Below are 16,597 nucleotides of genomic sequence, written 5' to 3'. Positions count from 1 at the left end.
TATAATGATCAGACAGGGTAGAACCCACACGGACTTGAAATTGCCTGTCAGTTAAAAACTCGGATATAAACTGAGGCAAACGGCCTCGTAAACCAAAATCATGTAAGTCTTTTAAAATGCCGTCCTTCCATGTCGTGTCATAAGCTTTCTCTAAATCGAAAAATATTGACACTGTATGTTGCTTGTTAATAATGGCATTCTTAACGAATGACTCCAATCGAACTAAATGGTCAATGGTACTGCGGTTTTTACGAAAACCACATTGGATATTTGTGATTAAATTATTTGATTCTAAGTACCAAGTTAATCTGTTATTGACAATGCGCTCCATGGTTTTGCAAACGCAGCTAATCAAAGAAATGGGCCTATAATTTGAGGGATCCGTATGATCACGTCCAGGATTAGGTATGGGTACAACAATGGCATCACGCCAGGAGGAAGGAAATTTACGAGATGTTCAAATGTCATCATAAATATTCAGTAGTGTCTCTAAACAAGATTCCGGTAAGTGTTTCAAAAGCTGATAATGAATGTTATCAGCTCCTGTTGCAGTATCGTGGGCTTGTTCAAGAGCAGTATGAAGCTCATGAATAGAAAACATTTCATTATAATCTTCCCCATTATCCGAATGAAAATTAATTTTGTTCTTTTCCTGCTGTTTTTGGTATTTTTGAAATTTAGGAACATAGTTAGAAGAGGAAGAATGTTTTTGAAGTGTTTCACCCAGTTTGTTTGCGATATCAGATGTATCTGTGAACAATTGATCTCCAGTTTTGAGATGATGTATGCTTGATTTGGTACCCTTACCTTTAATACTCTGGATCATGTTCCATACCTTGGACATCGGCGTCTGTGAATATATTTTCGAAACATACTGATGCCAAGACTGGCGCTTGTCTTGCTTAAACGTGCGCCGTGCTTTAGCATTTAAAATTTTATATTTATTTAAGTTATGCACCATTGGGTGGCGACGGAAATAGTGTTCTGCTTTTTTTCATGCCTTCCTGGCTTGTTTGCATTCATTGTTAAACCATCGTTTACGTATATGCGGATTTGCAGATGATTTAGGAATACATGCATCGGCTATTTTGTTTAGTTCATCAGAGAATAATTGCACTGAATCAGGAACATCAAGAAAACGATCAGGATTTAAGTTATCCATACACAGTAATTCGAACAAAGGCCAGTTAGCCTTGTTGAAATTCCATCTTGATGATGGAGGAACGTCAGCTGGACTTATTGTTTGAAGAATGGTCGGGAAATGATCACTGCCACACAAGTCGCTGTGGACCGACCAGTCAAATTCATTAAGCAGACCTGTATCAGTAAGAGATAAATCTAGACAAGAGTACGTACCTGTACCAGGATGTAAGTATGTTTTTGAATTATCATTGAAGATACACAGATCGTTGTTAGAAATATAATCTTCCAATATGTTCCCATTTCTGTTTGTATCAGAACTACCCCAAAGTGGATTATGACCGTTTAAATCACCCATGATGATACATGGCTTGGGGAGCTGGTCATAGAGAGTCTGAAGATCAGTCTGCTGAAGAGAAGAAGATGGTGGCACATACAGTGAGCATAATGTGAAAACAATGTTTAGAGTCAGTCTGACAGCAACAGCTTGAAGACATGTATTTAGGGGAACAGGGCTATGTATAACACCCCGTCTAACCAAAACGGAAGAACCCCCAGTAGCTCTAGGCCCTGGAGGAGAAAAGTAGTTATATGAATTATATTGTCTTACATCAAATTGATCTGTATGTTTAAGATAGGTTTCCTGTAAACAAAATGCCGATGGTTTTCAATCTTGAATCAGTAACTGTAAATCATTATAATTGTTCCTTAGTCCTCTACAATTCCACTGAACAATATTATTTGAGCAGTTCATGGAGGCTCAATGAGAGATCGTACATTGGAGTGGGGTTTTCTCCCATGGCTAGGGAGCGAAGAATTGACCTCTATCTCCAAAGGTTCAAACTGATTTTGAACCTTTACTGAAGGTGTCTGGGAGGAAGGCACCTCCAAATGCTGGAGAGTTCTGGTCTTCTTTTTTGATTGCGTTTTCTCTTTTTTTCCAATTTTTGATATGTTTGATTGTGCTGGTGTTGATTCCGGCACAGATTCTGGTTCAGATGAATGATCCATTGAAAGTTGTGATGCTACACGTTCTGTCTGGGAAGCTGAAGAAGATATATTTGACGGAGATGGAGAGATCTGATCATCGATAATGATTTTTTCATGAACCCAAGAAAGGGATGTTTGACAGGCTGTTGAAGTCAGGGAAGGTCTGGAGGCAGTGGTACGCGAGGACACTGCATCTGAGTACAATATAGTTGAAGCAGTTGAGAGAGGAACAAGCTTTTTTTGCTTCAACATAAGAAATATTGAATTCTTGTTTCACGATCATATAATGGGCAGGATTTGGATGAGGCCAAGTGGTCTCCGTCGCAGTTCGCACATTTGATGTTATTGGTGCATTCAGAAGACACGTGAGCGCCTCCACAACGGGAACAGACCGTGTTGTTACGGCAGAACTTGGACCCATGACCAAACTTTTGACATTTGAAACATCGGAGTGGAGTTGGTACATATACCTCCACCCCAATGTTAAAGTATCCGGCTTTTATACACTTCGGAAGAGTCGAAAGTGCAAATGTAAACAGATAAGTAGTAAGTTTAGTAATACTGCCATCATCTCTCTTTTTTGGTAAATCGCTTTACAGCGATCACCCCTTGATTTTTCAGCTCAGCTGCAATGTCCTCCTCACTCATATCATAAAGACAATGAGCCCTGTCTCTGACTATACCTCTGCAAGAGTTAAAAGTTCTATGTACCGAGACAACAACGGGTGTATTGACGAACTGTTTTAATATTAACAGATTATCCGATTGTTGTTTCCGCAGACATTCCACTAACAATGATCCGTTCCGGAGACGTGTTACGTCCTTCACCTTGAAGGACACCTTGAATGCCCTTTGAAATAGCGAATGGGTTCAAAGGATTGTCATATATAGATGAAATCACAATGAATCTCGGCCAAGATTCAACTGTGTCAGGAGATCCTTCATCTGATGATGTAGATGTAGACATGTCTACGTTTGTGTTTTGATGAACCAGATTGAATGGAAAAAGCCATGGTGTTTCAAAAGTGTTCAACATCCCTGCTCCCCACCCGCCATGGAGTGTCAACAAGGACGGTGTTACAGCGGAAGCCAGGCTGTACCACCAGGGCTACAGGGATGTTATACTCCAGCAAATAAAAACATAAATAGCTGTAGAATCTGAAAGAAAAAATGTCAGGCTGGTTCGCCAATGACATCATTCTGGAGAAACACAGAATTCAGCGGTGTATATTGCCAGATTGGCCCATGAGCCACCGCCTTCTGGCATAGGACTCTAGGCATATTAATCTATTAATAATTTGTACATAATAATTCAAAATAGCCAAGACCAAAATAATAAAGTTTGTGCAAAAAGATGAACCATGAACAGGGCTCGGCGTGACCAGCCGATTGGTTGAACCGGGCCCATTCTACTACCCGTCTAGGTGAAGTAAGGGTCGAAGTGGTGTGATGGGCAAAAAGAACACTGTTCTTGGCTCCTGTGCCCTCAACCACCAGAATCCCCTCCTCCACCGACACAGGGGCGCAACCCACGGCAAACGGGTTGGTGGACCAAATATACCCCCGGGTCCACAACGGAGGGTTGAAGAGCGCTTAGCGTTACCCACCACCCACCACGAGGAGGTGGCTCTTCACGGTGGCCCGTATGTAAGTAATTACATGGACTGTTTTACTTTTGTGGTGCATTTATTGAAGGATAACAATATCAAATTTACCGCTGCGCGATTTTATACAATTTGTGACAGGTATTCTTCGATAAATGCACACGATCCTTAAGTACATATATGTATGTATGTCTGGTGTATTTTAATCTCGAACATGGTACGAGATGTTTAATAGCATCACTATCAAGCAGGCGCCTGTTTCAGTCCTACAAAATGATCACCGTCACTGATTGATGGCAATTTTCATGACGGCCTGATCAAGTTCAAAGGGATATAATGGTTTTGTCAGTATCTGTTGTTTTTCTGGAAAACATCACTCATAGAGGTTGAATAAGAACCCTAAATTTAGTCTAGAAATTTACCATTGCACAGATTTGGTTGTCAGTTTGCTTGAAGTTGCATTTTCTGAAAGATGGTAAAGGCTTCGGATCTCTTGGGTCACTGTTGAAGTCTCCCATAATAAGAGTTGGTACGTGAGATGGTTCAACAGCATTGTGGAGAGCAATGGAACGTTATAGGTCGGTGTTATGAACATATTTAAAAGTTGAAGACATAATGGAATGTTTTCTCCGAAAATCCACGTATCGAAATCCAACTTTGCACTGCATATCTCCTGGTGAAAGGACTCAGTGTAGACGTTTCCAATCGTACAACTGTTGGATTATTTGCAGAATAAACTCACACCAATATCAAACGTAGGAGTGCACATTTGAAGGAATGAAGAATGAGTGAGTGAGTTAATATTTATCGTCACATCGGCAATATTTCAGCCATATCGTGACGAGAACAGTTTATTATTATATTAAAGATCAATAAAGTTAGAAATTAAAAAACCTGTTGACGAAGAACAGTAAAACTACTTGTGTATCGCAGATCTCCATTTAAACCTAGCAATTAAATTTAAAATATTGGAACTATAAATGACAATACAATATAAAAAACAGGCTATAGATGAAGGTAGATCACCATACTAGGGAGCATGGGGACTTACAGTACATTTGCTTCCTGCATGGACCCCAGCTGGATTTCAACCATCCCCTCAGCCGTTAACAACGTAGACAAATCTAGCCATACATTCAAAAACGTCCGCACAACACAATCTACACTGTTGTGTCTATTTCTGTTTCATAATTGATTCTACGGTAACGTCGCTGTTATGAAACATTGCGTCAATAGGATGGCAGTGCGTGGTGCTGAGGCTCAGAACACAGCTACAAGCTCATCACGAGAAGCCGCGCATGAACTGCGGTGGGTGAAATCTCTGGAAGAAACTACACCGTAAACCACTTTTTGAGAAAGTATTAAATCACACACAAGAAACACTGGACGATGTGCTTGCTTTCTTTCTTCTTTTTATATTTTTTATCGTGATTGTTTTTATGGTGATGGTTGCGGCTAAACATGTTTGATAATCGCTCATATGGATTTGGGATATCCCTGGGGTGGAGGCGTTTAGCATATCGAAGGGCAGATGTGAATGGACAATATATCAAATCTGGTGAACATAAGCTGATGTAATACTCTTAAATGTATGAGTGTGCATTATTGTTACATTTCCTGCTTTTCAGAAAGGCCTTGAGAAGTACCAAGAGAGGACCCAGTGTTATTGGAAAGTTAAAATCTAGTGAACAAGCAGATTTAAGTTTATTCTATATATGACATTTACTGGGTATATAATCCCTTCGGATACTTCCGATGTACGCAAACTGATGACGGCAATTTGGTAATCCATAGTGTGAGTGATATATATATATATATATATATATATTGTTGCCAATGCAGTATACATAGAATAAACTGTTGGCAATGCAGAATACATAGGCTAAACTGTTCGCACTCCAGTTAGGCTAAATTGTTGGCAATGCAGAATACATAGGCTAAAACAATGGCAATGCAGAATACATAGGCTAAACCATGGCAATGAAGTATGTGTAGGATAAACTGTTGGCAATGCAGTATATATAGGATACACTGTTGGCAATGCAGTATGAAAAGGATAAACTGTTGGCAATGCAGTATACACGGGATGCACTGTTGACGATACAGTATATGGAGGAAAAACTGGTCTTGTTTGGGAGGCGGTGTTCTTTATTCCGAGTGAGTGAGTGAGCTCAGTTTAACGCTGCAGTTAGCAATGTGCAATATTCCAGCAATATTTCATCGGTGAAAACCAGAAATGGGCTTCACACATTGAGCCCATTTGGGAGTGAGTGAGTTTAGTTTTACGCCGCACGCAGCAATATGCCAGCTATATGGCGACGGGCTGTATATAACTGACTCTGGACCAGACAATCCAGTGATCAACAGCATGAACATCAATCTACGCAACTGGGAACCGATGACATGTGTCAACCAAGTCAGTGAGCTTGACCACCCGATCCCGTTAGTCGCCTCTTACGACAAGCATGGGTTGCTGAAGATCAATATTCTAACCCGGACTTTCACGGGTCTGTGCCCATTCGGGGGATCAAACCCAGGTCTTCGGCGTGGCAAGCCATCGCTTTAACCACGAGGCTACCTCACCGTGCCTCTTTATTCCGAACCCAAAAGAACCAATAATAACTGTGATTGTTTACTTTTTGGCTAAGGTGTCATATCATTTCTGACACATGAGTATTTTAAAGAGATGTGGCATATTTGACAAGAAAGTCGAAAGAAAAACTCATTGCGGGGTTGAACAGCGGGCATTTTAACTCTTCTTTCATCAGTAATCCAGCAATGCGATAGTGATCAATAACTAATCGAGCCTAACCAGACTTTAAAGTAAGCATCTATCTCCGAAGATGTGATACGATCACATGCATCAACCAAATCAACGAACCTGACCATTCGATCCCATTAATTGATCCTTGCTGAAGATCAATTCTAACCCGGATTCTTCATGGTGACACAAGTAATTCGCCTCTAAGGACTATCAAGGGGTTGGGTACGGACGAGCTTTCCCGACGGTGAAACCACCAGTGTGGCAGTGTGTCTTTGCATCCTGAGCGGCGGTTGATAGCTGAGTGTTTAATGCATTCGCTCGTCACGGTGACGACCTGGGTTCGATTCCCCACATGGGTATAATGTGTCGATTCCCCATAATGTATAAAGCCACACAATGCTGGTGTTTCATATTGCTTAAACAACATAAGTAATCTCACTCATTTTGAATCATGTGGACAAGACTTTTGGAATAAAAGAGAAAACGGTTGAAAAATACTTGTAACATAATGGTTTGATGTTAAACTAATGGTCCAAGAACATCTTAGATCATGTACCTCATGTCCCTGCATGTTTCGTGACACCTAGTGCGACCCTTTCATACATTTGTAACTGCTCGTTGGCCTTTAAGGTCCAGTGAAATCTGTTTCAGTATTGAAATATCGGATAATGAAGACTGATATATATCTCTGGTGGTGGAGATTTGACGAAAGATTTTTACGTGATTTCTTGGTCATGAGGATGTGATTTTTTTAATTAAAATGCCACATTAATTAGCTTTTGGTTGTTATAGGTCACAAAGGTTTAAGGCGCTGAGTGTGATTTGAACTCGCATCGTCAACTAAGGCTGTGTAAATGTACCTGTTTATTAAAATAGATCTACCTGCCGTTTGTTACGCTTCCGGCGAAGGGTCGAGAAGCGATTCGATCATTATGTCGTGGCGTAGATTTTGTATGGCAGGTATATAAGCGGTTGTTGATGACATGTAGGGGTGGGCTAGGGGTGGGGGCATTCTACAGCAGTCAGCAATGTTCAATGAGTACATATGTTTACTACAAATATCAAGACTTTAGTGAGTACATATTTTAGATTTGTGACCCAATTATTATATTTGTGTTTCAATTGTATTGCATCAAAAATCTTTACTGCCATTCATAGTAACCTTGTTTTTTATTCAAAATATAACTGAACATTAAAGACGTGTCTGTGTTCTACTCACTAGACTTTTTGTCACAGTAATTTCTAAACCGTAACATCTTTCACCGAGACGTTTTCACCAGGTTGTGTAAACTCGAAATGGAATGATACGTTTTTAACAGGTACAAATACCTCCTTGAACTCAAAAAGTAACACAGAAATAACGTGACACCTCAAATGGTAAAGCTATGACTGATCGCTTTAAAATGTTAAGATTAATCACAATATGAACACTACCTATCAACCCTGACAGAAGGGGGTTGCTGGAACAAAAGTTAATCTCATGGTCAAAAAGCATAGTATGATGTTTTAAGATATTAAATTTGCTACATATATAACGATTTCCAACTGATCCATCTCAAGTCGTCTTGACGGATGATGGCAGGGTTAGTTCCCACAAAGTAGAATTCTAAAGTATTACTCAGTCCGTGTGTCTTCTTACAGCATAAGAACGATGACGCCAGGTAACGAATCCGCAGCATTGATGACTAAGATAGATTGCAATTGGAAACAGGGCGTCATTAACCACGGCATCTTTATATGATGTTATCCATTATTAACTTTTGTTTTTTGAGACGAGTGACGTTATTCTTCAAAGCGTAACTGCTTTCTCAGGTTGAATTTCAGTTCTATTGTTGATTTCGTTCTATTTTGTTCGTAATGTCCTCGTTTAATTTTTTTTTTAACAGTTTGCCACGAATTGTGTTACGTTTGGATCTCTTAAAGATCAGTCTGGTTAAGATAATGTTACATGATAGATGCTACTTTTGTTTTAAAAGGTCCGTAAATGTGAAATATTTGTCAGTTGACACTTTCTAGGGGTGAGGTGGCAAATTGCCATCACATGATACACACTGGCCTATTTTGTTTGTTACATTGTTTATTGTTAAACGCCTCATTCGGGAAAAGTTCAGCTCTTTGACAGGGACCTGGGCACAATCATCCAGGGGATCCTGTGTTTGACACCATGACCATCAATCCAGGCAAATGGGATACGATGAGGTGCTGCATCCACGCCACCGAGACTGACTGCCCAATCCATCAGTCGCCTCTTACAACAACCGTTGGTTGCTGAAGATACTTTCTTGTCATGACCTTTCACTGTCATTAAATTATATAATTATACCGTCGGGACGTATGGGAGAACATCAGCAAACAAGATAATGATGATGAAGTGCCAGTTTGGCTAATGATGAAGTGATGACAGATATTTACATACTAGTATATCCTAGCAGAAACAAGTAATTAACATAGAATTTACGTCATATAAACTGACGTTTTCTTTCGGGCAGTAAGGTTGCTGAATGTTGAACCATCACACGAACGTCCCTGTTCGTCGTCCCTCATGAGTATAGTGTGTAAAATGTCTGGGACATTGCTGTAATATTGGAAGTCACTCGCTTATATATTTATAATGTAGTATGGACATTCAAGCAATGTATGGTTTGAAATACATTTTAAGGTATTACCCGGAACATACCAGATCTGTCCTTGTTCAATGGGTGACCAAGACGTTCAGAACTCCGGGTCTTCCTCCCACATAAAGCTAGCACGCCGTAATATTACTGGGATACTGTTGAAAGCGGCGTTAAAACCAAGTCACTGCATGACCAATCGCACCAACAGATTTTACAATTCCATTGAAGCATATCCTGTGTTCGTTCAGCCAGTCGTTGACCAGACATACTATATTGACTCGTGGATTTCCGAACTACCTATCAGCTTCACAGCACAGGGCTATTAAACAAGCCAATGTGATAAAGAAGCATACTGTTCCGCCCAATACTCAGTCAGCCCGTGGCTTTCCCCGACCCCTGATACAGCAATGATGGATCAAGTTGCTGAGACACGGATATCGATCTATGACTTAAGCACAGTGGATTTCATGCGGACAGATGGTGGTATTTGTAAATCAGCTGTGGGGGACTACAGGCGTGTAATGCCGTTCTCTTAACTCTGGTTCTCTCGTGGCATTGGTAAGTCATTTCAAACATATCTTATTATGAATTGTGGACTAAGCTTTAAAGAAATACAATGTTTTTACAAAGAGATACGCACTAAAAATATTTACAATTATTTGAAATTTATTTGTTCCACTATGTCCGTAAAATGTTAATCAACTGTGAGTGGGTATTTTTTAGATTTGAATGATGACAATTGGACACGTGAACAGCAAATACCAAGATCGTTTGCTTTCAATACTGAAAAGATTTACCTTCATTAAGCATAAGTCTGGATGGAATACAAAACATAAGAACTCATTCATGTATATATTTCTTTTCGTGTTCTTATTTATATTGATGACAAATATTGTTTTCTCCATTTTTGTAGGGTCTGGAACTTTGTATAAATGTCGTAAATGATCTTGCCGTATGGAATCAAACTGGAATGTTACGCGACTTCTGTAATGTAACATAATATATCGGGTACATAGTCGAGGGCCCTTGATTTGACGTCGTAAGAGATGTGAAGCTGTAGTGGACAACGTCTCTATTGCTGCAAATAGAAACGTCGACGCCAGGGGTTTAGCAGTCAATATTACCATCCATTCTCTTGTCGTACATCTTGATGAAGACTTTCATTATTTGGAATTTCTTGGAAATGTTAATCTTTCCGTTGAATCCATCTTCACATTGTGTAAGGTTTTGCATAGTTTTGCATCTATTTGCTTCTATTTCGCCATGATAGATGTGCAGTACCAATTTAACGAATCACTGAAAGTATAACGCTATATAGTATTTTCTTTGAGAGGCATTTTAGAAGTTGTAAAGATGAAGGAAAACTAAGTTCTATGGATAATCAACTTCTTTATTGCAATGAGTGCGACGTTTCGGTGTAGGTACTAACACCGTATTAATCAAGTGACACAACAATTTGTAACAAGGAGAATATATACATTGCTGCATAGTGAGTATATACAAATAACAAGGTTGATGTACATTGGGTATTTGATAAGTGATTTGAGCAGGGGAGGTTGATGTACAGAGTGAATGATTGTGATTAGAGTTGAGTTTATACAATTGGTGAGTTACACGTACAATGGGATGATGATAAGTAAGTAGGTTGAAGTACACGAGTTGTGATTGCAAGCACAAAGGGGAGCGTGGAAGCCAGATGGACAAAGGAGGTATGGAAGGATTACTTGTGGTGGTCTTTGATTAGGTGGTGATAGGCTGAGGAGATGAAATAACCTTGATCACGATTCATGGTGGGGTTGTGGCGTTGGATGTTTATGGCTTCAACATACAGTATCTATCTTTTTCGACTTAGAAAAAGCATATGATACAACGTGGAAACATGGTATCCTAAACGATTTACACGAATTTGGATTGAGGGGTAGACTACCTCAATTCATATCTCAGTTTTTATACAACAGACAATTTCAAGTTCGGGTGGGTTCCACACTGTCTGACTATTTCCACCAAGATCAGGGCGTCCCCCAAGGCAGCATCCTGTCTGCCACACTTTTTAGCATAAAAATTAACAGCCTCACTAACGTTCTGAACAGTTGCGTTGATGGGTCCCTTTTCGTGGATGACTTCAATATTTCATGTCGTGGTAAAAACATGCACACAATAGAAAGGCAGCTACAACTCTGCCTTAACAAAATCCAAAAATGGGCCAATGAAAATGGTTTTAAGTTTTCAAAATCCAAAACAAATTGTATTCACTTTTGTCGTAAATACAAACCACACAAGGATCCAGACCTAACTTTAGATGGTACTCCCATCAAGGTAGTAGAAGAGGCCAAATTCCTTGGACTCATATTCGACCGCCACCTGACATTCTTACCACACATAAAATATTTGAAAACAAAGTGCTTGAAGGCTCTAGACTTGCTAAAAGTAGTCTCAAATACAGAGTGGGGAGGGGATCAGACCACCCTCCTTCATTTGTACAGATCATTAGTTCGCAGTAAACTAGATTATGGCTCCATTGTCTACGATGGAGCCTGCAAAAGCAATTTAGAAAAATTAGACTCTATCCACCACCAAGGGCTGAGGCTCTGCCTGGGAGCTTTTAGGACCTCTCCGGTAGACAGTCTATATGCGGAGGCCAATGAACCTTCCCTTGAACAACGCCGCATAAACTCTCACTGCAGTATATCACTAAATTACGTTCAAATGAGTCCAATCCAGCATACAATTGTGTTTTCAACCCGCTCTATGAAAACTTGTTTCCTAAACTGCCAAGCCAAGCCTGGTTCCACCACTTGGAATCAGGATCAAACCACACATATCTGCAGCTAAAATTGATCTCAACATCATTGCACCTTACCGACTTCTGTCCTCACCACCATGGCAAATGGTGAAACCACAGGTCGATCTTACCCTCACCAAACTCAAAAAGTCTGAAACAAATCCTTTGGTGTTCCAACAGGAATACAACCAGTTACGTTCGAAGTATAACACCCATAGATCCATTTTCACAGACGGATCCAAGGACGATGGCCAAGTTGCCAGCGCTACAGTCATTGGATCCAAGACTGTCTCCTCTAGGATCCCCGACAACAGTTCCATTTTCACCGCTGAAGCCAAAGCTATCTTCTCAGCTTCGACCTACATTCAACAGCAAAAACATTCCAAAAACTTCATCGTTTTTACAGATTCATTATCCTTCCTTCAAGCACTTCAAAATGTGACTTCAAGTCACCCAATCATCCTGGACATATTAGAACTTTACAACGACCTTTCTACTGGCCAACGTGACATCGTCCTCTGCTGGTTGCCGGGTCACGTCGGCATAGCAGGTAACACCAAGGCCGATGCTGCAGCAAAAGCAGCTCTTGACAAGCCCCTATCTTCCCTGCTAATCCCGTACAGTGATTTCAAACCCACTATCAAAAGCTATACTCGGGACCTGATGCAAAAAAGGTGGGACACTCAAGTAGGAAGAACCAAACTCCATGAATTGAAGCCAACAATCGGTTATACCTACTTGGGTTGTCATTCAAGACGTGATGAGGTAATGTTACGACGATGTCGTATTGGCCACAGTCGATTCACGCATGACTATCTGCTGAAAACGGATTGGGATGGACCCCCCATGTGTGTCTCTTGCGATGAGGTTTTCACCATCAAGCATATTCTGCTTGAATGCGTGGACTTATCGTCTGCAAGGGACTCACATTATCATGCAACAAACCTAAAAGATCTGTTCTCCCGCGTGAGCGCTCATCTGATAGTGAACTACCTGAGGGAAGTTGATCTGTATCATAAATTGTAACTGCGAAATGTAACAACCATAAATTGTAACTATGAAATGTGACTAACAAATGGCCTGCCTTTAAATTTGATGCTATGACTTTCTCTGCTTTTAAATGACAATGTAATCAATTTATGTCTTTGAAATAAAACTCATTCCGAGTATGTACATACAATGTTTACTAATGCAAACTTGTTCTCGTCACTATATGGCTGGAAAAATGCCGATGTGACGTAAAGCCCAACTCAACTCAACACACCTACACCGAAATGTCGCACTCATGGCAATAAAGAAGTTGATTATCCATAGAACTTAGTTTTCCTCCTATAAATTACTTGTTCCTAATCAATCTCTCTTATTGCTTTTCATAACCTTATGCAGAGCTTGAAGGGAAACTACACCTATGAGTCTTAAAGTTTCTACGATTACGGAAGCTGACCAGTGTCTCATACAATAATCTTAATGAACATGAATACCACCAATTACTACAACACAAATTTCCAGTGTTCTATTTAAATACTGTTTTTGTTTCACTGCGTGCATTTTACAATCTATAGAATCGGGCTCGGCAGATATTCAAGACTAATTAGTCCCCGACATTGATGTTTTACTAAACATACTGTTTCGCTGGCACAAGCACTCTTCAACGTCCGAGGATATCTTAATTCAGTTTGATAATAACGAAGGTGTCACGTCTTCGGGCGAGATGTGGTTGTCTTAAGGAGCGACTAACGGAATTTGGTGGCCATGGCTGATGCATGTCATGACATCCAGCCTCCAATACTCATGATGTCAATCACTGTATTAGTGAGTGAGTTATTATTTAACGTCACATCGGCAATATTGCAGCAATATCGTGGCGAGAACATTTGACATGGAAATAGAATATATATAGATATTATAAAAACCTGCCGACGAAGGACAGTAAAACAACTAGAATATCACAATTTGAAGTAAAACTAGCGTAGAACAATCACTGTATTAACTGGTCCAGGCTCGAGTATTTACTGACCGCTGCAAGCCGCTCAAACATTTCTTAGCAAGGTTTTAAACAACAAACCAAAAAAACTTCCGCTGTATATCATCGTCCATTGATGACCACTTCATGTCAATTTTCACCACTGCATTACTGTACTAGTGCCCCGTGCCCCAATGTGATCTTAGCGCCATGGCTGTCTTAAAGCATGGACTTACCGTCATTGTAGCACCAGCATCTATTTGTGGAACAGGGCCCTTTTATATAAAATATATAGTACCAACTGTATGTATTTTAACAATTAGTGATATAATGTTTTAGGAACTCAGAGTTACTGCAGGTGACACATAACATATTGCGAGTAATATATTATATTGTTTCAAATATTATCCGTAGGTGTTGCCTGTTATTATTGGTTCTTTGCAACAATTGCTGGTCTCGAAATGAATCAGGTCACTTGGATCAGTTACTTGGTGGATAACGGGTCGTCATACCCCTTCGGATCTTTGTTTGAAATATCGCCCCCTGGATTGTCTGGTTCAGACAGGGTTAATTACAGGTCGCTGTCATGTAGTTGGTATGCTATAGAGTGCAAAGGGGAAGTAAAAAGAAAACATTGCAAATACTGACACTTCGAGGGATGCATGATTTCGTCTTATAAACCTAAATATTATAATGAATTTCGTTTCAGAACTAGTTACAGACTCCCTGTTGATGAAACCACGGATGTAAATACAACCAAGACTGTCATCCCCACCAAAGGATCAAATAAATATCGCATACATCATTTACTCGGACGTTAAGATACTACCTGACGTGTACACCTCTCGTAAGTATTTATATGATCCTCTGCGACTCAAATTTTAACAATGGAACCAAATTCAACATTGGAGTTTGGAATAACATCCTGGACCCCTTCTCAGGAGGACAACGACTGGGTACAAATAGACGCTTTAGCATTTCACATAGAAACCTATTATTTGTGGGCCATCTTTGCCTTGGGATTTCCAGGAAACTGTTTCACCATCATCACAATCATCAAGATGTCCCCTCAGAGGTCCCTCGCTGTATACATCGCCCTCCTCGCCATCGTCGACAACCTCGCCATCGTTAACAAGCTTCTGATGTTTGTCCTCACAGACAACGGAGTCCAGATTGGAATATATGGCTGCAAGTTTCTAGGATTCTTTGGGAACTTCCTCATAACGTACGGCAACTGGCTTCTTGTTGGACTCTCTGTGGAGAGATTTGCTGCAGTGTGGTTCCCTTTCCAGATAGGCAAGATCTGGACCTTCAGGAAATCCTTGACAGTCGTGATGTCGATAACCTTGCCTCTCGTTGGGCTCTTTCTTCATCTCTTCTGGACGATGGATTATCATTATTATGCTTCCACCAAGAGTGTTTTCTGTAACATCAACGGGAAATACATCTATTTCATGGTTGATGTGTGGAACTGGATTAACGTCCTTGTGTATGCTGTAATCCCGTGTGTCCTTCTTCTCATCTTCAACCTGCTCATCATTGCAGGAATTGTAAAATCTACCAAGACTCGCAAATACCTGAATAGAAGCGGCTCGAAAACTGACAGTGCCCAAGCGGATCGACACCGTCAAATCACTATCATGCTCGTGACATCAGCGATTGCCCTTGTGGTTCTTACTACACCGAGATGTGTGTTGCTGATAATGTCCCCCTACTTGAACCCTTCTAACAAGTCTATGGAGGGAGCGGTTCTTTATCTCATTGACACAATCGCCTATGTCGAGTGTGATTCCACCCATGCGATCAACTTCTATCTCTATTCTCTGAGTGCTAGAAGATTCAGATGTCAGTTCCTTGAATTTTGTTGTAAACGTAAATCTGAAGTTGTAAGCTCCCAGTACATCAGTATGGGTAGTCGGTCGTCAACACATTGGCAGACATAGAACTACGGTTTAAATGTAAAGAGTGAATGAGTGAGACATTGCGTGGATGGGCGGTTTGGACTGTTTGAGTGTTTGAGTACTTACAGGCAGGTGAATGATTGAGAGAGTGTTCCTGTCGCACTGACGTAAACATTTTATACAAATTGCGATGGCATAATGCAATTAAATGAAAAGTGTTCTGATTGTATATAACTCGAAACACCTGGCTCACACCCACAACCAAACTTAAGAAGGAAATTAAAAACCATCTATTCCGGATAATTAGATGTAATAGTTCTCAGTGTAGTCATGTGTTTATATATATGAAAATTAAAAGTTTAAGATGAACTTTTTTACGGGAGGATAACTTCTTCATTTCAAAAGATTCCACTTTTCGATGTAGATGCTAACACTGTTATCACGCTGGGAGAAGAAACCACTTTAACTGGCATGTTTAGTTTTAGGAAATACAACAGCCACTAGTGCTTCCAGTTATAATGTGACTGATCATGAAATACAGACAATAAACAATCAACATGTACCAATTAACAAAGGTATAGATGAAAATATTGGCAATATTACCAACGTCTAACCATGATAGACGAGGAGATATGTATGTCAAGATATGTCTACTCAAGACTATGGGTCTGATGAATTGCCACACATATTTGTGTTTTCCGTTTTGATTACCAACGCAGTGAATGTGGAATAAATCTTGGTGGTGCCAATTTGGTGAAGATATTCGCAACAACAATTGCGAGAGGACCTACATGTGCACGTCAGTCGATTCTTGAAGTCATAAGCGAACTTTCTGAAA

General features: G+C 40.2%; 1 protein-coding gene across 1 annotated transcript; it reads left to right on the top strand.

The window, feature by feature from the left end:
- Positions 1-14,745: 14,745 nt before the first annotated feature.
- Positions 14,746-15,801, top strand: LOC124261271 (rhodopsin-like). Its single transcript, XM_046695583.1, has one exon. It carries the CDS (start codon positions 14,746-14,748, stop codon positions 15,799-15,801), a length of 1,056 nt encoding a protein of 351 aa, XP_046551539.1.
- Positions 15,802-16,597: the final 796 nt, after the last annotated feature.

This window comes from Haliotis rubra, unplaced genomic scaffold (assembly GCF_003918875.1).
Source record: "Haliotis rubra isolate DU_JTF1 unplaced genomic scaffold, ASM391887v1 Scf793, whole genome shotgun sequence".
Lineage (NCBI taxonomy): Eukaryota > Metazoa > Mollusca > Gastropoda > Lepetellida > Haliotidae > Haliotis > Haliotis rubra.
The sequence above is the reverse complement of the archived record's forward strand: the minus strand, read 5'-3'. Positions and strand labels throughout refer to the sequence as shown.

Bases quoted from the DNA above. Each gene is read 5' to 3' on its own strand.
- LOC124261271 (XM_046695583.1), top strand. From the start codon at position 14,746: ATGGAACCAAATTCAACATTGGAGTTTGGAATAACATCCTGGACCCCT.